We start from the raw sequence: 24,040 nt of genomic DNA, 5'->3' as shown, positions 1-24,040 counted from the left end.
AGAACGTGCAGATTCTGCACAGACAGTGACCCAAGCCGGGAATCGAACCCGGGCCCCTGGCGCTGTGAGGCAGCAGTGCTAACCACTGTGCCACCGTGCATCGAACCCGGGTCCCTGGCGCTGTGAGGCAGCAGTGCTAAGCACTGCATCATCGTGCTGCATGTGATATAGAATGAGACTGGTTGCTGTTGGAGATACAAGTGTAAGATTGTGCACCGTCTGGCTGTCTGGTAAACGCTCCTGCACACGGACCAGTTTCCCAGCGGGAATACCTCCTCCACATGAGTGAAGCAACATTAACCAGTGATTGCCATCGTTACATCCAGAACAAGCGCCTTGTGTTGGTGAGAACTAAACTGTCCTCTCACTCTTAAAACATAAAGGACAGATTTTTCCAGTCCCGTCACAGCGAGGACGGGGCTGGAAAACGTGACAAACCGTTAAAAAGTCCATTGACTTCAGCAGGACCAGAAAATCCTGCCCCAAAAAAATAGGAGCTGGAGTAGACCATTTGGCCCATCCAATGTCCTCTCTGACATTCAATTCGAACATGGCTGATCTTCTACTCCACTCCATTCTCTCACCCTATCGCCTTATCTCTTAATTTCCTGAGAGATCAAAGATTTATCTCATCTTTAAATGTGTTCAACGATGGAGTATGGGATAGAGAAGGGTGGCATGGTGGCACAGTGGTTAGCACTGCTGCCTCACAGTGCCAGGGACCCGGGTTCAATTCCGGCCTTGGGTCACTGTCTGTGTGGAGTTTGCACATTCTCCCCGTGTCTGCGCGGGTTTCCTCCGGGTGCTCCGGTTTCCTCCCACACTCCAAAGATGTGCAGGTTAGGGGGATTGGTCATGATAAATTGCCCCTTAGTGTCCCAAAATGTGTAGGTTAGGTGGGGTTACAGGGTGGTGGTGGGTTGGGCCTGGGTAAGATGCTCTGTCGAAGACTTGGTGCAAACTCAATGGGCCAAATGGCCTCCTTCTGCACTGTAGGGATTCTACGATTCACAACCCTTTGAGTAAAGATATTTCTCCTCACCTCAGTTTTAAATGATTGCCCCCCCCCTATCCTGAGACCGTTCCCCAGATTCCCTGACCAGACAAATTGTCTCTTAGCATCCACTCCATCAAAGTGGGGTTTCAGTGAGATCTCATTCTCAAACTCCAGTGAATAGAGAGACAATTTACCCAGCCTGTAATCACAGGACAACCCAATGATCAGTTTAATTCAACTTCCCCGTTCTGCCTGCAATGTAAGAATATTCTTTCTTAAATGTGGAGACCAAAAGTGTGCACAGTATTCACGATGTGGTCTCACCAAAACCCTATATAACTGGAGCAAGACTTCCTCATTCTTTACTCCGACCCTTTACAATGAAGGCCAATGTGCCATTTGACTTCTCTGTTGAGAGATTTTACTTCTCAATTCGCAATGTGTGGGTTAGGTGGATTGGCCATGCTAAATTGTCCCTTAGTGTCCAAAGATGTGTGGGTTAGGCCATGCTAAATGTGCGGGGTTATGGGAATAGGGCAGAGGGGTGCGCCTGGTTAAGATGTTCTTTCAGGGAGTCGGTGTAGACTCGATGGGCTGAATGGCATCTTTCTGCACTGTCGGGATTCTGTGGTTCTAGGATATGATTGGATTTGCTTTTGGGCCTGTTAATTTTCTGTGCTCCCTCTACAATCACATCTACATTTTTACAAGTTTCTCACTTTCTAAAAAAAATTCTGCTTTTCTATTTTTACGACCGGAATGAATAACTTCGCACTTCCTGACATTCAATTCCATCTGCCATCAAGTTACCCATTCACTCAGCCTGTCTTCTCTATCCAGCCTCTCTCAGTGTCCTCCCAACAGCTTACATTCCCACCCACCTTGTGTCATCAGCAAACCTTGATACGTTACTCTCTGTCTCTGCATCGAAAGTTATTAACATGGATTATAAATAGCTGAGGCCCCAGCACTAAACCTTGTGGAAACCCCCCAGTTATAGCCTGCCAACCTCAACATGCCCCATTCATCCCAACACTTTGTGTCCTGTGCATTCACCAATCCTCCACCGGTGCTGATATATTATCCCCAACCTGAGCCCACATCTTGCCTATTAAGTTTTAGTTTATTTATTAGTGTCACAAGTAGGTTTACATTAACACTGCAATGAAGTTACTGTGAAAATCCCCTAGTCGCCACACTCCGGCGCCTCTTCGGGTACACTGAGGGAGAATTTAGCATGGCTGATGCACCCTAACCAGCACGTCTTTCAGACTGTGGGAGGAAATCGGAGCACCTGGAGGAAACCCATGCAGACACGGGGAGAACGTGCAGACTCCACACAGACAGTGACCCAAGCCAGGAATCGAACCCGGGTCCCTGATGCTGTGAGGCAGCAGTGCTAACCACTGTGCCACAGTGCCGCTCTTTAACCTTTTGTGTGGCACCTTATTGAATGCCTTCTTGAAATTCAGGTATGCCACATCTTCCCCTTTGTCTGTTGTTAGGGATCAAGTCAGAAACCCTGAAGTGTAACGAAGCCCGACTAGATCCCACCAATTTTTTGATTTTGGATTAGTGTGAGGATAAGGTGTTCCACTCCAGGTGTGATTCTATTGCCCACTATCATAGAATCCTACAGTGCAGAAGACCATAAGACATAGGAGCAGAATTAGGCCACTCGGCCCATCGAGTCTGCTCTGCCATTCAATCATGGCTGATATTTTTCTCATCCCCATTCTCCTGCCTTTTCCCCATAACCCCTGATCCCCTTATTAATCAAGAACCTATCTATCTCTGTCTTAAAGACACTCAATGACCTGGTCTCCACAGCCTTCTGCGGCCAAGAGTTCCACAGATTCACCACTCTCTGGCTGAAGAAATTCCTCCTCATCTCTGTTTTAAAGGATCGTCCCTTTAGCCTGAGGTTATGCCCTCTGGTTCTAGTTTTTCTTACTAGTGGAAACATCCTCTCCACGTCCACTCTATTCAGGCCTCGCAGTATCCTGTAAGTTTCAATAAGATCCCACTTCATCCTTCTAAACTCCAACGAGTACAGACCCAGAGTCCTCAACCGTTCCTCATACGACAAGCTCTTCATTCCAGGGATCATTCCTGTGAACCTCCTCTGGACCCTTTCCAAGGCCAGCACATCCTTCCTTAGATATGAAGGAGGCCATTCGACCCATCAAGTCTGCACTGACAACAATCCCACCCAGGCCCTATCCCCATAACCCCATTCATTTATCCTAGCTAGTTCCTCTGACACTAAGAGGCAATTTAGCATGGCCAATCCACCTAACCCGCACATCTTTGGACTGTAGGAAGAAACTGGAGCACCCGGAGGAAACCCATGCAGACACAGGGAGAACGTGCAAACTCCGCACAGTCACCCAAGGCGGAAATCGAATCCGGGTCCTTGATGCTGTGAGGCAGCAGTGCTAACCACTGTGCTGCCCAATTTTATCAAAACAAGCTTTATTTAACAATACAGTTTAAAAATAACAAATGAATTAACTTAACTTTCACCAATTGAAATACTTAAACATGACAAGACACAAGTCTTAACTGCTAATCTATCTCTATAAGTTTCAATTTAAGTAATATTCCTCTTATAGACTTAAACTCTTCAAAATCAGTGAGTAAAAAATACAGGTTTACGTGTTGGTACGTGGACTGCTAGTCCTCCAGCCTCCAGAACACCTCCTGGAGAGCGAAACCTATTTTCTAGCGGTCCCAAATAGCAGACTCGAGAGACAGAGAGAGACCTCCTACTCCTTGCAGACCCAAGCAGAAACTGCCTGCTTGTCTCTCTAAACTTAGCTCCACCCATACACACGACTGTCTCTTGTCAATCAACCTAATTAAACTCTACTCTGAAACCCCGGGGGAAAACCAAAAATAAAATAAAACTGCATTAGTTCAGATTAAAACAAGTACCCCAATATCTAGGATCAATTATGCTTCCACATTCTCAGCATGTGGGCTGCCCGGAGCAGAGCGTTTAAACAGAGCGGGCTCTTAAATATACCTTTCACAAGAACCATGATATAAATACATTTCTTTAAGGCACAGTATCATCACACTACCTTACTAGTTACATCCTCAAGAAACTCTAATAAATTTGTCCAACACAATTTCCAATTTGGAAAGCCATGTTGACTTTGTCTGATCATGCTATGATTTTCTAAGTTCATTATTTTAATACTTCCTTATTCATAGGTTCCAGCATTTTCCCAATGTCAGGCACACTGGCCTATAGTTCCTTGTTTCCTCTCTCCCTCCTTGAATAGAAGTTTGCCCAACTTCCAATCTATTGGTACACTTCTCCAATCTAAGGAACTTTGGAAAATCATATCTACTGTTTCTGAGGCTATCTCGATTCGAACTTGAGATGAAGGCCATCAGATACTGGGAATTTTTCAGCTTTCAGGAACAGAATTGTTGAAATTCAGAAGGAGGCCATTTGGTCCATCATGTCTGCACTGGCTGTCCGAACGAGAGCCATTTCCCAGCAACCCTTCACATTCTTCCTTTTCACTTAAGAATTTAATTCCCATTGGAAACCTGTCCCAGCCACAGCCGTGGGCAGAACATTCCCGATCCTAACCATTATTTTGTTTCTCTCATATCACTTTTCCTTCTTTTTCCAGTCCATGTCCTCTCGTTCCTGATCTTTTCATTAGTCCCTTAGATTTCTCCCAATACCTGATCTCTGCTGATAATGATCTTACGTTCCTCATGCTTAGTTACAGCTCTTTTACTCTCTACTCTGGGTATGTCATTTGGATGTTCTACAGTGTCACAGCAAGCAGTTTGCTTTATCATTCCATGCTAATTTTGAAACAGAGGATGTTTAACCAATGTCCAGTGAGGATCCCCGTGGTAATTAGTCTTCTCTGATCTGTTGGAAAGAATCCCAGTTCCTCTAGAGTGTCCTTATATCTGTAGGATAACAGGATTATCTCCTGTGTTCTGTGCACCCTCTCTAATGTAGCGAGGACCCCAAATCTGGACGCTGTAATCAATCCCAGTGTGTCCGAACTAATGTTTACCTCTCTGCTGACGCACTCGCTGACCCCATTTCTAAAACCTACTCTCCATTTAGTATATTTTCTCCACTAGAAAACCTTGAATCACCTTCAAACCTGCTCAGTTTCCTCTCCATGACTTGGTGATCTGTAACATGACCTCAGTCCGGTATCGCATCCCCAATTTCATTTCTGACTCTACCCAGAGCCAGAAGCGTCACACGCAGTAGAACAATCTTCGTCTGAGGATGCCCTTCACTCTTCCGACTATCTTCATCTTCTTGGAATGTGTGCATCCCAACCCCCCTCACCCGGCAAGGCCAGCATTGACTCCCTCAAAAAGGTGGTGGGTGAGCCGCCATCTTGAACCGCTGCAGTCCATGGGGTGTAGGTACGCCCATAGTGCTGTTAGGGAGGGAGTTCCAGGAATTTGACCCAGCGACAGTGAAGAAACAGCGAATTATTTCCAGGTCCGGATGGTGAGTGGCTCAGAGGAAAACTGGGAGATGATGATTTTAGCACGTTGCCCTCCTATGTCCTTCACAATAGCAGGGGCAAGCTCTAGTGTCCCCAGAAAGAAAATAACTAGTCATGCATCTCATTGCTGCTTGTGGGATCTTGCTGTTCACGAAGGTTGCCGTGTTTGTCCACGGGAACACAATGATTGCTCCTCACCAATATGCCATTGACGAGAGGTGCACCGGGATGGTCCGTGGGATGCTATATGAATGCAGGTGCTGTTTGTTCTTTCTGAAGCTGTCTGAATGTCAGCGGGATGCTCTGGATTTGCCAATGTGTCCCCGGCGGGTTGGCTAACGGGACCTCTCCTTTCTGTTCCAGTTCTTCATTGTCCTGCTCATCATTTTCTTCATGGAACTGATCCTCATCATCCTGTTCTTCGTGTACAGGTCAGAGGTAAGTGATCGGCCTTGTGGCTCCGTCACCTTCTCTTCACGGATTAGCCCGAATCCCGTTCACAAACCGGAATTACACCCGGGCCTCTAACGGGAACAGGCAGCCTAACCGCACGGGCGGATTCTCCATTCGGAATAAGAGCTGCTACATTGGATTCAGCAAATGAAAATCAAACCCTGGGTATACTAACTCTAATAACATGTGTCTGCATGTCCACAGGTCCCTGGAGGCAGCAGGACAGGTAGATAAGGTGGTTAAGTAGGAATCTGGGACACTTACCTTTATTACCCAAGGCATTGAGTACAGATGCAGAGTACAGATGCTTTTGCTACCAAATAAGCCTGTTGGACTTTAACCTGGTGTTGTTAAACTTCTTATTGAGTACAGAAGCAGGGAGGTTATTAAGGAGCTGTATAAAACACTCGTTAGGCCACAGCTGGAGCACCGTGTGCAGTTCCAGTCGCCACACTATAGGAAGGATGTGATTGCACTGGAGAGGGTGCAGAGGAGATTCACCAGGATGCTGCCTGGGCTGGAGTGTTTCAGCAATGAAGAGAGGCTGGTTAGGCTGGGGTTGTTTTCCTTGAAGCAGAGAGGGCTGAGGGGGGACCTGACTGAGGTGTACAAAATGATGAGGGACATTGATAGGGTGGATAGGAAGAAACTTTTCCCCTTGGTAGAGGGGGCAATAACCCGGGACAGGAGATTTATAGGAGATGTGAGTAAAAGTTTTTCTCACCCAGAGGGTGGTGGGAATCTGGAACTCGCTGCCTGGAAGGGTGGTGGAGGCAGGAACCCGCACAACATTGAAGAAGCATTTAGATGAGCACTTGAAACTCTGCAGCATCCAAGGCTACGGACCAAGTGCTGGAAAACGGGATTAGAATAGATAAATGCTCGATCGCCAGAACAGACACAGTGGATCAAATGGCCTCTTTCTGTGCTGTAAAACTCTATGGGTGGGATTTTCCAGCCTTGCTCAACCCAAAACTGGGAAATCCCACCCGAGGTCAACAGACCTTCCCATTGTCCGCCCCTCGCCCGCTCCGATTCCCGTGGCGAGCGGGGCAGTAAAACTCTGGCGCGTATGACTCGAACACATGACAGGAGGTGAATTAGCTAAACAAGATATATTAACTATAAGAATTGAATGAGGTAACTGAACTCTCCACTAGATATACTAACTAGAAGTGTTGGTGCACTCTCTCTAACTACAAAAACTGGACATGCTAACTGTAAGGGTTACTGAGCTGGTATTCTAACTGCAGGAATCGGTACACCCAGAATACTTACATTAAGGTAAGGATACTACCTGCAGGATTGGGACAGACAGGTTGTGCTCTGCCTGTTGGTGCAGGCCTGTTATCAGAGGCCTGTGTACAGAGGCCTGAGCCAGCAGGCCCCTCCTGAAGAGACTCAGGGAGACAAGGAAAGGGAATTTCACCAATTGAGAAACCAGAGGTTGTTCAGACTCAGTTTTGGGATTTGGTCCCCCTCACAGTGATGGTTAACGTGTACAGGATGGCCAATAATCGTTAAGCAGGTCGAAACCGAGATTGGGATTATATTTAACTCAAGCAGTTGGTTAAACCCACTTCACATATCATGTCGGCCAACAGGTTTAGTTACAGGACTGAAGAGTGAAATCTACAGCTTTAACCAGTGAGCTAACTCGGGATGACTGTACCTGCCTCTGTCCATCACTTTCCCACTTCGGTCGTGGTATTCCTTCGAAGAACCAGCATTGGAAACATTAACCAGTCTCTCTGATCAGGGATACCACAATTTCAGCACTTCATTACCACCTGGTTAAGTGTCAGCCGAGTCTCAGGGGAATGGCAGTCTTGTCTTCCTGATTTGATTTGATTTGATTTATTATTGTCACATGTATTAGCATACAGTGAAAAGTATTGTTTCTTGCGTGCTATACAGACAAAGCACACCGTTCATAGAGAAGGAAATGAGAGAGTGCAGAATGTAGTGTTACAGTCATAGCAAGGGTGTAGAGAAAGATCAGCATAATGCAAGGTGGGTCCATTCAAAAGTCTGACAGCAGCAGGGAAGAAGCTGTTCTTGAGTGGGTTGGTATCTGACCTCAGACTTTTGTATCATTTTCCTGATGAAAGAAGGTGGAAGAGAGAATGTCCGGAGTGCGTGGGATCCTTAATTATGCTGGCTGCTTTGCCAAGGCAGTGGGAAGTGTAGACAGAGTCAATGGATGGGAGGCCGGTTTGCGTGATGGATTGGGCTACATTCACGACCTTTTGTAGTTCCTTGCGGTCTTGGGCAGAGCAGGAGCCATACCAAGCTGTGATACAACCAGGAAGAATGCTTTCTATGGTGCATCTGTAAAAGTTGGTGAGAGTGGTAGCTGACATGCCAAATTTCCTTCGTCTTCTGAGAAAGTCGAGGCGTTGATGGGTTTTCTTAACTATAGTGTCGGCATGGGGGGAGCAGGACAGGTTGTTGGCTCTCAATCAGAAGGTTCTGGAGATATTGAATTCATTACTCCAGTTATTTTTTTTTTACTCCATTACAAAGTCAATGCTCAGAGGGGAGCGGGCAAACCCAAATCCACTCCTTGCTCCAAAAACCAAATTCAAATTCCAATTGGATCCAATTCAAAGTCCCCACAAGAGAGACAACAAGATCCAAGCTGACAGGATATGGCATTGCCCCCAATCCTGGGCTTGAACTGATGAAGGGGCTGCTCCTGCTGCAACAAGCTCAGAGAATTTGGCGCCCAGCCAGGTTTCCGTTCACTGTGGCAGGTTGGGAAAATCCCGCTGGTGTGAACGGTGGTAACATTCTGGCCTTGATCTTAGCCAAACGGCCCCTCCTGGTTATTTACTGTTTCCCGCTTGGTTCAAATTGGATCACATGTCCCCCCCCCCCCCCCACCACTGCACTAAATTCCCGCTCTCCACGAATTCCTGAGTCAGTGCTATTCCAGTTATCTGACCCTCCCTCCGTAGACAGGCAATAGGTGAACAAGTGAAGATATTTCTGTGGCCAATCCCTTGAACTCTGTTGCTTGGTCAATGCTTCTGTCAATGTGTATCTTACCACCGGCTAACGTGAAAACAATGCAGAATGATCTGTGATCCAGTCAGGTAGGCATTCATTCCATGCTGTCACTGTGGTTTATGGAAGAACCCCATTGTATTGATAAATCCCGGAATGTAATTGGGGCGATGGAATTGGTGAACAGGTGTCTTACTTCAGGTGGGGCAAAATTGGAAACCATTCACATAACTTGCGATAAAAACAAAGTATCGGTTAAACCATTGTCGATTGTTGTAAAAACCCATCCGGTTCACTAATGTCCTTTAGGGAAGGAAATCTGCCGTCCTTACCTGGTCTGGCCTACATGTGACTCCAGAGCCATGGCAATGTGGGTGACTATTAACTGCCCTCTGGAATGACCGAATGAGACACTCAGTAGTGGAAGCAGATATGACAGTGACTTTTAAGGGGCGTCTGGGTAAATACATGAATAGGATGGGAATGGTGGGATATGGTCCCTGGAAGGGGGCTTTAGTTCAGTCGGGCAGCATGGTTGGAGCAGGCATGGAGGGCTGAAGGGCCTGTTCCTGTGCTGTAATTTTCTTTGTTCTTTGTAAAACTGGTGGGAAGGCACGTCAGTTTAAATTCTTGTCGACATTTAAATAGCTGCAGTCAAGAATTGATTTCCGTAGAGTGTGTGTTTGTGTGAGAACCTGGCGTTTGGTTCATACTGAAACTATCTCAATCTGTCCTCGTAATCTGGATTACACAAACTGATTCCATCTGATGCGGCAGATGGTGGAGCCTAATCAGGTTCTAAAGAAGGATCACTCGCTCCTGTTAGGAGCCTCTGACCTTCTCCTCGCTGCCGTAACTAATCACACAAACCAGCTGGCAGAAGCTGACTAACTCTTTCACTCTTCTGGGGGCTGATTTCCCGCAGCACCTTTCAAAACACCAGTTTGGCCTGAGCTCCAGTCCAAGGATTTCACTGGGATCGCCCCTAACTGTTAGAATAACCCCTCTTCCTCGCGTCTAATTTCCAAAAAATGTTCAAAAGTGGAGAGGCGACTTTGAGTAAATATGGGGAAATGTTGGACCAGTAATCCAGAGACCAAGGTAAATGCTCTGGGAGCACGGGTTCAAATCCCACTGCGGCAGCTGGTGGAATTTAAATTCAATTAATGAAATCTGGAATTGGAAACACGTCTCAGTAATAGAAACATAGAAGATAGGAGCAGGAGGAGGCCATTCGGCCCTTCGAGCCTGCTCCGCCATTCATCGCGATCCTGGCTGATCATCCAACTCAATAGCCTAATCCTGCTTTCTCCCCATAACCTTTGATCCCATTTGCCCCAAGTGCTATATCCAGCCGCCTCTTGACTACATTCAATGTTTTGGCATCAACTACTTCCTGTGGTAATGAATTCCACAGGCTCACCACTCTTTGGGTGAAGAAATGTCTCCTCACCTCCGTCCTAAATGGTCTACCCAGGATCCTCAGACTGTGACCAAGTGAAACCGTTGTCGATTGTCAGAAGAACCCATCTGGGTCACTAATGTCCCTTTAGGGAAGGAAATCTGCTGTCCTTACCCGGTCTGGCCTACATGTGACTCCAGAGCCACAGCAATGTGGTTGACTCTCAATCTCCCTCAGGCGATAAATGCTGGCCCAGCCAGTGACACCCGTGTCCCACGAATGAATGCAAAGAATGGCAGCCATTTTGAGGCCTTGTGATCCCGGTCTCAGTAAGACGTGGGATGAAGACATTTTCTTCCAGACTCGAGCTCGGATTTCCTATGCCTGCGCTGCTGTAATCGTGTTGCACGTATCATTGGATAATGAGCCTTAGGCAGATTCTCACCGCTGATTCCTCTGCCCTGAATGGAAAGGAAAGAATCGAAGATATGGCTGAATTAAAGAGATTCTCTGAGGGAAAGCTGGTTTAGCAGTGACACCTCGACGCTGGCGCTCAATAATTGATCGTTAAGGAAAGCAGATCTGCAGCTTATTGCTGTCTAAAGGCTCTTGGGACAAATCTAATTGACGGTCAGACAGTCCATATGGGAAAAGGAAAATTGAATTAACATTCGATCCTGGCCCCACACTTGTCTCCTTTCAGACTCTGGGGCAGTGAACCAATCGCTGCATTTTAAATGGTTCTTAAAATGTAGCACACTCGATATCTGCAAATAACCCGTAAACATGGTGGATTCAAATAAGATAAAAGTTCATCTCATTACAACCATCCTTATGGCAGCACCTCCCTTTGTGACACCATTCCCTCATTCCCCTCTTATCACACCCTCCCCTCATTACAACACTCTCCCCCATTACTGTACTCTTCCCCATTATAACACTCTCCTCTCATTACAGCACTCTATCCCATTACAGCACTCTCCCCATTACAGCATTCCCCATTTAAGCATTCTCCCTTCATTACAGCACTTTCCCTTCATTACAGCACTCTCCCCTTGTTACAGCACTCTCCCCTTGTTACAGCACTCTCCCCATTACAGCACTCTCCCCGTTACAGCATCCTCCCCCATTACAGCACTCTCCCCATTACGGCATTCTCCCCATTACAGAGCTCTCCCCCATTACAGCATTCTCCCCCATTGCAGCACCCTCCCCCATTACAGCACTCTCCCCATTACAGCATTCTCCCCCATTACAGCACTGTTCCCATTACAGCATCCTCCCCCATTACAGAGCTGTCCCCCATTACAGCATTCTCCCCCATTGCAGCATCCTCCCCCATTACAGCACTCTCCCCATTACAGCACTGTTCCCATGACAGCATCCTCCCCCATTACAGCGCTCTCCCCATTACACACCTCTCCCCCAATACAGCATTCCCCCATTGCAGCACCCTCCCTTCATTACAGCACCCTCCCCCATTACAGAGCTCTCCCCATTGCAGCACCCTCCCCCATTACAGAGCTCTCCCCATTGCAGCACCCTCCCCATTACAGAGCTCTCCCCATTGCAGCACCCTCCCCATTACAGAGCTCTCCCCATTGCAGCACCCTCCCCCATTACAGAGCTCTCCCCATTGCAGCACCCTCCCCATTACAGAGCTCTCCCCATTGCAGCACCCTCCCCCATTACAGAGCTCTCCCCATTGCAGCACCCTCCCCCATTACAGAGCTCTCCCCATTGCAGCACCCTCCCCCATTACAGAGCTCTCCCCATTGCAGCACCCTCCCCCATTACAGAGCTCTCCCCATTGCAGCACTCTCCCCCATTACAGAACTCTCCCCCATTACAGCACTCTCAGTTGTAAATCAGGTGATTCAAGCTGTTGTTTAATTTTGCTGTGCTGTAAAGAATCTTTTGAGTCGTTTTTGGGAATTCAGTTAACAACAAAACCAAAACTGAGCTTGGGTACAGGCAAGGTTTCATCTTGATATCAATTTGATAAACTGGAACGAATTCATTCCTCTTTGCCCCTTCTCCGAGTTTGGAATCTGTAGATATTTATACGGATACCAGACAAAGGGTGAGATTCTCCAGTCTCCCAGCCGTGTGTTTCCCGCCAGCGGGAGGTGGTGGGTTGTTTGCCAGCGCTGAGATTCTCCAGTCCCGCCGCTGTCAATGGGAATTCTCAATGACACCACCCCACGCCAGCGGGAAGCCCACGGCCGGATGTGAACAGCCGGAGAATCCCAGTGAACCACCCACCCAAGGAAACCTGGCGATTTCAGAGGGCTTGAATATGACAACGGAACTGATTAAATCTACATTTTGTAAAGAGATTTCATTTTGATTTGTTGCAATTTCTGTGTTTATGGAGAATTATTCTTAATGAAGTGATTCCATAATGATTTGCTAAGGCTATGTGTGAGTGAGAGTGTGTGTGTGTGGGTGCGCGTGTGTGCGTGCGTGTGTGTCCCTGTATGTGTGTGTGGGTGCCTGTGTGTCCTTGTATGTGCGTGTGTGTGTGTCCCTGTATGTGTGTGTGTGTGAGTGTGAGTGAGTGCGTGTGAGTGTGTGTGTGTGCGTGCGTGTGTGTCCCTGTATGTGTGTGTGGGTGCCTGTGTGTCCTTGTATGTGTGTGTGCGTGTGTGTGTGTCCCTGTATGTGTGTGTGGGTGCCTGTGTGTCCTTGTATGTGTGTGTGCGTGTGTCCCTGTATGTGTGTGTGTGTGAGTGTGTGTGTGAGTGTGTGTGAGTGCATGTGAGTGTGTGTTAACATGTTAATTCAGCGAGGATGAATTTTGTCTCGTCTCTCAGTGTCTGAAGTCTCTTGTTCTCTAACAGGTCGGAGAGTACGCAAGAGAGGACCTAAAAATGGGGCTTCGATTATACCAATCAGAGGGGAATGTTGGCCTGACTAATGCCTGGAACATCATCCAGACAGAAGTGTGTATCACATTGCAGGAAAAACCCATTCATTAGAACCAGCAGAATGTCTTCATTCTGTGAACTGCTCAACTCCTCTTCACCCTCTCTGACCGTCACCCCCTCACCTGGACGATCATATCCAAGAAAATGATGGATTGAGTGAAGTTTCTGATCCATTTTGAATATCTTTATATTTCACACTTAATAGATTGTTATCTAATCAAAGAAAAAAATGGCACTTATTATAACAACCCCACCATCACTTTCCCACAGATACTCTCCTGTTCTCTCCCCTCAGATCAGTGGCTTTTATAAACTTACTCTCTCTCACCCTCACATAAACACTTACATGTCCATATACACATACAGGCACACAGGTACACACTGACACACAGATACTCACACAGATACACACTGATACACGCAGGCACACAGATACTCACACAGATACTCACACTGATACACACTGATACACGCAGGCACACACTGATACACGCAGGCACACAGATACTCACACAGAAACACGTACACACACTCACTCAGAGACAGACTGTAACCAATCCGTCTCTCCCTCTCTCCGTTCTTCTCCCTCTTTTTTTTTATCTCACTGCCCGTCTCTTTCTCTTCCCTCCTCCCCCTGCTCTCTCCCCTCCCCCTGCTCGCTTCCCTTCCCTCCCCTCCCCTCCCTCCCCTCCCCTCCCCTCCCACCCCTCCCTCCCTCCCCTCCCTCCCCTCCCACCCCTCCCTCCCCTCCCCTCCCCCTGCTCCCTCCCCTCTCCCCCTGCTCCCTCCTCTCCCCCTGCTCCCTCCTCTCCCCCTGCTCCCTCCCCTCCCTCCCCTCCCCTTCCCTCTCCCCTCCCCCTGCTCCCCCCTCTCCCTCTGCTCCCTCCCCTCCCCCTGCTCCCCCCTCTCCCCCTGCTTCCCCCTCTCCCCTCCTCCCTCCCCTCCCCCTGCTCCCTCCCCTCCCCCCTCTCCCCCTGCTCCCTCCCCTCTCCCCTTGCTCCCCCCTCTCCCCCTGCTCCCTCCCCTTCTCTGCGCACCCACAGTTCAGTCCCGTTACACTGACACCTCTCTCTCTCTCTGTCTCTCTGCAGTACGAGTGCTGTGGGGTCGATAACTCCACTGACTGGGATGGGGTTCTGGGCACGAACACCGTCCCTGACTCCTGCTGTCAGGAGTACAGTGAAGCGTGCGGTGAGCACGATTCCAGCAAGTGGTTTGTGCCGGTAAGTTCTCAAGATTCTGTTCCCCCCGTGAACCTTCCCCATTGCCGAGTGAGGCGGGGACGCTGACAGCACCTCTCTCTCTCTCTCTCTCTCTCTCTCTCTCACTCTCTCTCTCTCTGTCTCTCTCTCAGGGTTGCTACAATAAGATTGAGACATTACTGGAGAAACAGACGGCTGTTATTGGCTCAATCGTGATGTCCATCGTCGTAATACAGGTAAAGCTCCTTCCCGATAGCATTCAGCTGCTCCTCCCTGCTCCCCCCCCCCACTCCCCCCCCCCCCACTCCGCCCCCCCACTCCGCCCCCCCACTCCGCCCTCTCCACTCCGCCCCCCCAACTCCGCGCCCCCCACTCCGCCCCCCCACTCCGCCCCCCCCCCACTCCGCCCCCCCCCCCACTCCGCCCCCCCCCCACTCCGCCCCCCCCACTCCGCCCCCCCCCCCACTCCACCCCCCCCCCACTCCGCCCCCCCCCCCACTCCGCCCCCCCCACTCCGCCCCCCCCACTCCACCCCCCCCACTCCGCCCCCCCCCCCACTCCGCCCCCCCCCCCCACTCCGCCCCCCCCCCCACTCCGCCCCCCCCACTCCGCCCCCCCCACTCCGCCCCCCCCCACTCCGCCCCCCCCCCCACTCCGCCCCCCCCACTCCGCCCTCTCCACTCCGCCCCCCCAACTCCGCGCCCCCCACTCCGCCCCCCCCACTCCGCCCCCCCCACTCCGCCCCCCCCCACTCCGCCCCCCCCCCACTCCGCCCCCCCCACTCCGCCCCCCCCCCCCCCCACTCCACCCCCCCCCCCACTCCGCCCCCCCCCCCCACTCCGCCCTCCCCCCCACTCCGCCCTCAGGGGGTTTGGTTCCTAAAGACCGGGGCCTCTCACACTCCAGTCTATGGTGTGAGGATGCCAGCGTTGGCCTGGGGTGGGCACAGTAAGAAGTATCTAATACATGTGACAATAATGAATCAAATAAAAAATTTTAAAAGTTTTTTTAAAATTTTGATTTGATTTGACTTATTATTGTCACATGTATTAACAGTGAAAAGTATTGTTTCTTGCGCGCTATACAGACAAAGCATACCGTTCATAGAGAAGGAAAGGAGAGAGTGAAGAATGTCGTGTTACAGTCATAGCTACAGTCGGGGTGGTACAGTGGTTAGCACTGCTGCCTCATAGCACCAGGAACCCGGGTTCAATTCTGGCCTCGGGTCACTGTCTGTGTGGAGTCTGCACATTCTCCCCGTGTCTGCATGGGTTTCTTCCGGGTGCTCCAGTTTCCTCCCACAGCCCAAAGATGTGCGGGTTAGGTGGATTGGCCATGCTAAATTGCCCCTTGGTGTCAGGGGGACCAGCTAGGGTAAATGCATGGGGTTATGGGGATAGGGCCTGGGTGGGATTGTGGTCGGTGCAGACTCGATGGGCTGAATGGCCTCCTTCTACACTGTAGGATTCTATGATTTTACGTTAGGGTGCAGAGAAAGATTAGCTTAATGCAAGGTAAGTCCATTCAAAAGTCTGATGGCAGCAGGGAAGAAGCTGTTCTTGAGTTGGTTGGTACGTGACCTCAGACTTTTGTATCTTTTTCCCGACGGAAGAAGGTGGAAGAGAGAATGTCCGGCATGCGTGGGGCCCTTAATTATGCTGACTGCTTTGCTGAGGCAGTGGAAAGTGTAGACAGAGTCAATGGATGGGAGCCTGGTTTGCGTGATGGATTGGGCTACATTCACAACTCTTTGTAGCTCCTTGTGGTCTTGGGCAGAGCAGGAGCCCATACCAAGCTGTGATACAACAAGAAAGAATGCTTTCTATGGTGCATCTGTAAAAGTTAGTGAGAGTCGTAGCGGACATGCCGAACGTCCTTAGTATTCTGAGCCAGTAGAGGCATTGGTGGGCTTAGTGTCGGTATGGGGGGGACCAGGACAGGTTGTTGGTGATCTGGACACCTAAAAACCTGACGCTCTCGACCCTTTCTACTTCGTCCCCGTTGATGTAGACAGGGGCATGTTCTCCTCTACACTTCCTGAAATCGATGATAATCTCCTTCGTTTTGTTGACATTGAGGGAGAGATTATTGTCACAGTTTAACTGAAATAGGTTTCTTAAAAAAACAACTTGCCAAAGAAGGTTAAAAGTGAGCCAGAAGCTCGATGAGTTACCACTTTTCCCTCCATCTCGAGCTCGGCACAATACACCAGCATTGTCACGGCAGGTATAGACACTCTTTGCTTCTGTAATGGGGAAGGAAAACAAAGTTTCTCCGGTGGTTGCAACATTCCCTTCCCCTCCAACACGGATTTCTTTTTTAAAAAGACGGGTTTTGCTGACACTGTGGGAGGAATTTTCCCGTCACGCTCCCGCACGGGAATCGTAGCGAGCGAGACGCAGACCATGCAAAGATCATAGAATCCCTACAGTACAGAAGGAGGCCGTTTGACCCATCGAGTCTGCACCGACCACAATCCCACCCAGGCCCGATCCCCGTAACCCCACATATTTACCCTGCTAATCCCCTGAAACGAGAGTCAATTTATCACGGCCGATCAACCTAACCAGCACGTCTTTGGACTGTGGGAGGAAACCGAAGCACCCGGAGGAAACCCATGCAGACACGGGGAGAACATGCAGACTCTGCACAGACAGTGGCCCAAGCTGGGAATTGAACCCGGGTCCCTGGCGCTGTGAGGCAGCAGTGCTAACCCACTGTGCCACCTCGCCCCCCCCCCCCCGGCGAGTCCACGCGCCCCTGTCTGTCTGCACGTATCCAGACTTGTCCCCCGCCCATCCACATGCCCCCGCGTGTCCATGCGTCCTGCGTGTTCCCAAACCTATTGTGCTCCGTGTGATCTGATATTCCGTCCTTGCTGAAGCCAGTGGGTGTTTTGCTGGTCTGTAAATTTTCCGTCTCACTCGCGACAGTCCCTATGCCAGTGTCACTGTTGTGAATCACTTCCTGAAACCCGTGTGCTAGTCTCGATCCTCTTCAGTTCAAAATGTTCCAGTGAGTCCCTGCACCGCACGCTCTGAATGAACCCCGATCACTATTACACAAATGTTCGAACCATAGAAAAGTTACAAGGGGAGGCCATTCGGCCCGTCATCTCCCTGCCAGATTCCCTGATTCTCAGCCTTGTCTCCTATCCCTGTTGAGTATCCTCCTGCTCGGGTTTTCTCTGTGCTGTGAGCTGTTCCCACTGGTGCTGGGGGATAGAAATCAGTAAGCAGAGCTTTGATAACAGAAACTGTCTTGACTTGTCGTGGGAGAGGGGAGTGTGCAGCGGGACCTGGGTGTCCTTGTGCACCAGTCACTGAAGGTAAGCATGCAGGTGCAGCAGGCGGTAAAGAAGGCAAATGGTATGTTGGCCTTCATTGCGAGAGGTTTTGAGTACAGGAGCAGGGATGTGTTGTTGCAATTATACAGGGCCTTGGCGAGGCCACACCGAGAATATTGTGCAGTTTTGGTCTCCTTTTCTGAGGAAGGATGTTCTTGCTCTCGAGGGAGTGCAGCGAAGGTTTACCAGGCTGATTCCGGGGATGGCGGGACTGATGTATGAGGAGAGATTGACTGGGTTAGGATTGTTTTCACTGGAGTTCAGACAAATGAGGGGGGATCTCATAGAGACTTATAATATTCTAACAGGACAAGACAGGGTAGATGCAGGGAGGATGCTCCTGATGGTGGGGGAGTTCAGAACCAGGGGTCACAGTCTGAGGATTTGGGGTAGACCATTTAGGACGGAGGTGAGGAGACATTTCTTCACCCAAAGAGTGGTGAGCCTGTGGAATTCATTACCACAGGAAGTAGTTGATGCCAAAACATTGAATGTATTCAAGAGGCGGCTGGATATAGCACTTGGGGTGAATGGGATCAAAGGTTATGGGGAGAAAGCAGAATTAGGCGATTTGAGTTGGATGATCAGCCATGATCGTGATGAATGGCGGAGCAGGCTCGAAGGGCCGAATGGCCTCCTCCTCCTCCTAACTTCTATGTTTCTCTGATTCAGGAACGTATGCACTGTTCCTACTTCATTGTCATTTAAATAAGAGTCAAGATCAGCGTGAATCATAGAATCCCGACAGTGCAGAAAGAGGCCATTCGGCCCACTGGCTCTGCACTGACTCCCCAACAGAGCATCTTACCCTGGCTCTATCCCCGTTACCCCACAAATTTGCCTTGAAAATCCCCCTAACCCGCACATCTTGGGACATGAAAGGACATTGACCATGCCCAATGCATCTAACCAGCAGGTCTTTCGGACTGTGGGAGGAAACCCACGCAGACACGGGGAGAACGTGCAAACTCCACACAGACAGTCACCCGAGGCTGGAATTGAACCCGGGTCCCTGGCGCTGTGAGGCAGCGGTGCTAACCACTGGGCCACCCACTTAGAAGAAAGAGCGGTGAGCCTGTGGAATTCATTACCACAGGAAGTAGTTGATGCCAAAACATTGAATGTAATCAAGAGGCAGCTGGATACAGCACTCGGGGCGAATGGGATCAAAGGTTATGGGGAGAAAGCAGGATTAGGCTATTGAGTTGGACGATCAGCCATGATGGTGATGAATGGCGGAGCAGGCTCGAAGGGCCGACTGGCCTCCTCCTGCTCCTATCTTCTATGTTTCTATGTTCCTCTCGGTTGATTTTGCTTTGTTTGCTTCTCTTGCAGATCCTCGGAATGGCTTTCTCAATGACTTTGTTCCATCAAATCTCCAGAAGTGGCAAAAAGTACAAAGCGTAGTTCTGATTGGACGATGACTCGATGCCCTCACAACATTGCGAAGCATTCTTCAGAAACTCAAAAGCTTTGCCTGCCCGGCACCCTCCCAGTCACCCTCTGCACTTGGAAACCCGCTCCTTGTACACTTCAGGAGTGATGATTCCTCACCTTTTGCCAAAGAAACGTAAAGCGCTAACCACCATTGGCTTCTCTCTGGCGACCCTGCATTCACATCACCCCCTCCCTCTTCCCCCCCCCCCAACCCTCCTACACCAAATGTAGAATTTAGAGCAGCACTGACCCCGAAACCTCCGCCCTAACAAGCGCGTGTAACCCTTGCCGTATTAAACCAGGCCACTGCCTTGTCGGCAACGGAATCTCACTCGGACCCTTCTGAAATGAGTTCTGGGAGCACGGGCGGCCATTTTGCTTGAACAAGGCACCTGCGTTCCTGGTCTCTGGCTCCACACCAGGAGAGCGGGTTTTTAAACAAAATCTTTCTCGCACAACCCCAGGATAGAGGGCGTTACAGATGTCCATCTTGAGTTGGGGTTGCGAAGGTCTAAGGGGAGGGAGGGATTTCTCAGGACTCTCACCTGACTGGCCTGGCTGTGATCTCAGCCAACAAGACTCCCCAGTGGGAGCTGTGGACCAGTCAGGGGGTAGATGGAACAGTTTAACTCTTCCTGCAGATACATTCAAAAAGGGAACGCTGTAGATCGGTAGTTGATCAGTAATTGCCTAGTGCAGCCTTCTAATAACCAACTGGTTCCACCTGAGTGACTAATACTACTCACCGCCCTGTCTGCTGTACAATGGGGAATCTTTGACCTATTGTCTGTGTTGCTGCAACTCACTCGGGACTGTTCATTCAACATAAACTGTAGCGAGGGAGCTACTGTGAGGGCATTGCTGCTTTATTCAGAGCCAGAGATGGGAATCTGACCATCACTCACTCTTTGCAAAACGCAAATGGAACTTTTTTTAAAAGGTAGATTAGGAATTGTATCTTTTAAGTAAAATAACGGAGCATTTTTTTTTGTACTGTTTGAACTTTTTATATGGGCTTTTTTTCCCCCCCCCCTGCTTTAACTTCCCTGCGTGATTCGCTGTGTGATCATTAAAAGCTGAAATTCTCGGGTGACCTCGGGCTTGATGTCTGGTTGTTGTGGCGGAAGCAACATTGAAGGCAGGAGCGACCGATGGATCGAGATCACAGGTCGACGCGAGAGCAATCCGATACTGCGGATGCTGGAAATCTGAACGGCTGGGAAATCTCAGCAGGTCGGGCAGCATCTGCGGAGAGAGAAACAGGAGTTAATGGCCCTGATTTTACCGGCACGCCCTCCCCGGAATCGGGGCGGGCGAGGCTCACAGAACGGCATTCTCCCGTGGGCCGCAGGAGCTATTTTACGAGCCTTGGGCGGGCGTGCCGGCAAAAATTCCGGCCATTGTTTCCGGCCGGTGAACTTGCAGCTGAGCTGGGAAAGGGTTGAGATGTTTAGAGCCGGTGGAACGGGAGAGGATGGAGAAAGAGCGAAAGGAAAGGTTTGTGGCAAGTTAGAAACCTGGAGGGACTGGGACAAGTAAATGGACGAGTGACTGGATTCTAACTTCACTCATCTCATTCCCCCTCCCTGTGGATCTTGTTCCCTTTTGTCAGTCAATCTCCCATCCTGTGACAAAACGTCCATTTTGTAGCCTTCACACCCTCCCCCCGCCCTCGCCCTTTCACTGAAGCCAGTAATGTTTCTATCTGCTCCCCGGTTCCGATGGAAGGTCACGGCCAACTTGTTTCTCAGTCTGCTGTGGCGACATTATGGTGTCTGGCTTGTACAGGTTGCCCTGTCGAGAATGACCTGTCGACTAGTTCAGCGATTTCGGGTCAGAATGCCCATCCTCTATACAGCCGTAAAGCAGATTATTTCAACAGCTGGTCACTCCGTGTGGAACTAGCTGGAGTGGCATTAGCCACCTGTTTCTATTACATAGAATCGTACAGCGCAGACGAGGCCCTTTGGCCCATCGAGTCAGCACCGGCACATTAGAAACACCTGAACTCCCACCTAATCCCATCTGCCAGCATTTGGCCCATAGCCCTGAGTGTGATGATGTGCCAAGTGCTCATCCAGGTGCTTTTTAAAGGATGTGAGGCATCCCGCCTCCACCACCCTCCTAGGCAGCGCATTCCAGACCCTCACCACCCTCTGGGTAAAAAGGTTTTTCCTCACATCCCCCCTAAACCTCCTGCCCCTCACCTTGAACCTGTCCCCTCGTGACTGACCCTTCAACTCAGGGGAACAGCTGCTCCTTATCCACTCTGTCCATGTCCCTCATAATCTTGAACACCTCGATCAGGTCGCCCCTCAGTCTTCTCTGCTCCAATGAAAACAACCCAAGCCTATCCAACCTCTCTTAAACGTTCCATCCCAGGCAGCATCCTGGTGAATCTCCTCTGCACCTCCTCCAGTACAAACTACAAGTTACAAAAGGTAGTGATGTTGAGTTGCGTAAGACTATTGCTACCAACAGGTAGGGGAGTCTAAAAATAAAGGGCATAGATTTAAGGGGAGAGATACGAAAGGGTCCAGAGGGGCAATTTTTCACAGAGGGTGGTGAGTGTCTGGAACAAGCTGCCAGAGGTAGTAGTAGAGGCGGGTACAATTTTGTCTTTTAAAAAGCATTTAGACAGTTGCATGGGTACGATGGGTATTGAGGGATATGGGCCAAACGCGGGCAATTGGGACTAGCTTAGTGGTTAAAAAAAAGGGCGGTATGGACAAGTTGGGCCGAAGGGCCTGTTTCCATGCTGTAAACCTCGATGACACCTTGCTTTGTGATGTTGCTGTGGTTACGCTCAGTAAGAAATGGAGTTATTGATGGCTGGAAGTGTTAGGCCCAAATTGGACGCCAGTAGGTGTAGAGAGGCTTCCAGTCTGAAAGTGATTTTCCACAGTCCCATTCACCAGATGAACTCGGTATGTTCCTAATAAGAGTTTAAACTTGGCTGAGTAACAATAGCTTCACACGTGGAAGGGGTTTGAAGCTGTGATTGATCTGAGTTGAGACATTGACAGCCATCTGTGTCGAGCTCTCACCCCCAGCTGAGAGGTCGCTGTCGGAACCATATGTGGAATCTGTAAGGAAGTATCCGCAAATACTTCAGCCCATTAACCATCCGCGTCTTTATTCAATTAGAACACAGACCAAGAATGCAATGTGTGCAGCAACATCTTGAAGTTGGGAGATATTTAACCAAAGTTAGGGAAAGACCCATGGTGGAATGTGCCCAGGTGTGTGGCGGCAGTATATGTGACCCTGGCGAGGGGGGGGTTCATTCCCCTGATGTGATGGGGTGGCATTGGTATAAAAGTACCAGAGTCGGCACATTTCCCATTAGAAGAAATCCTTCATAAAGGCACACAGGAGTATCAGCCAAAGGGATGGAATTGGAAATTTTATACACAGGGTTAGATTCTCCTCTCTCACCCTCCCCTACTCTCTTACCCCCTACATCCTCTCCAACTCTCCCTTTACCGATTCTCTCCTGCATTCAGTAACTCGCTCAGTCACATGGCAGCAACAGTTAGCGATGTTTCAGTGTATTGACAGCAGTGACAGTTAGCATTGTCACAATGCGTTGGTTACAGGTCATTAATAGTTGGCATTGCCTCAGTGTGTGTGTTACAGATCAGTAAGGATCGTATTTTATGGCGTTGATTACAGGTCAGTAACAGTCGATAATGATCTTACATGTTGATTACAGGTCAGTAACAGTTGACAATGATCTTACATGTTGATTACAAGTCAGTAACAGTTGACAATGATCTTACATGTTGATTACAGGTCAACAACAATTGATAATGAGCTTACATGTTGATTACAGGTCAACAACAGTTGATAATGAGCTTACATGTTGATTACAGGTCAGTAACAGTTGGTAATGATTTTGTGTGTTGGTTACGGGTCAGTAGCAGTCGATAACGATTTTGTGTGTTGGTTACAGGTTCACTCCTAGTGTTGCTGGTCTCACGTGTAGCCTTCTGAGTGAAGTTTTCACCTTGGAATCTCATGTAAAAATTAAAGGGAATGCAGAAACCTTTATTTATTGACAGGACTTTGGCTGACTGTCTTTGAGCTGGTACAGAATGCAGAATTAAAGCAGAGAGAGAGAGGAATGGAGGTCAGTGTTTGCGGATGAAATGGACCATAGCCTTTCAGCAACTGAGTTCAAACTAGCTTTGAGAAGTTGACTGGGATGCAGGATGGACTCCCAGCACTGAGCCCGCTTGCTGAGCCGTGTAAGTTGTTGTAACACACACGGGGAGTGCAAAAGATTTTTACAGACAGTGAACAGTTCCTAATAAACTGCCCGTTCTAGATCCCTCTGAGAGTCTGGACTGTGCAAAGCACCTTTGGTGTCGTACAGGACATCACCAGGGAACTTGAGTTTCAGAGATCACACAGCGAGGACCTTACAGCATTCCCATTGTAAAATTAGCTGATTTTTAATCACCCCCTTCCCGTGCTTTATGATAGATTTTCTTTCCTTTTCTGTGGCTTTTGACATCAATGAATCTCATTTACAGCATGCTTGGATCTGTTTATAATCTAGAAATGTTAATGAGCATTGTAAGAAATGATGGAAGTGCTGAATTTATTTATGTTATAGGCATTTAAATACAGATTAACAATCTTTTCAATTGTATTAAAATATTGATGCTATTAAATGCATTTTACACTTCCTGTTTTATAACCCGGAGCTCAGGAAAACAAGTTTGGTCAATATTTACAGGTTTAATGCTCTAAA

General features: G+C 49.1%; 1 protein-coding gene across 1 annotated transcript in view; it reads left to right on the top strand.

Annotated features, from left to right (window-relative positions):
- Positions 1 to 23,964, top strand: part of tspan9a (tetraspanin 9a) — a 41,573-nt gene extending 17,609 nt beyond the window's left edge. The window contains exons 3-7 of the mRNA XM_078221097.1: positions 5,866 to 5,940; positions 13,210 to 13,311; positions 14,388 to 14,519; positions 14,651 to 14,734; positions 19,180 to 23,964. Coding sequence (XP_078077223.1) covers positions 5,866 to 5,940; positions 13,210 to 13,311; positions 14,388 to 14,519; positions 14,651 to 14,734; positions 19,180 to 19,251 — 465 coding nt within the window. The 3' untranslated portion in view covers positions 19,252 to 23,964. The remainder of the gene's footprint in view (positions 1 to 5,865; positions 5,941 to 13,209; positions 13,312 to 14,387; positions 14,520 to 14,650; positions 14,735 to 19,179) is intronic.
- Positions 23,965 to 24,040: the final 76 nt, after the last annotated feature.

Source organism: Mustelus asterias, chromosome 9, assembly GCF_964213995.1.
Source record: "Mustelus asterias chromosome 9, sMusAst1.hap1.1, whole genome shotgun sequence".
Lineage (NCBI taxonomy): Eukaryota > Metazoa > Chordata > Chondrichthyes > Carcharhiniformes > Triakidae > Mustelus > Mustelus asterias.
The sequence above is the reverse complement of the archived record's forward strand: the minus strand, read 5'-3'. Positions and strand labels throughout refer to the sequence as shown.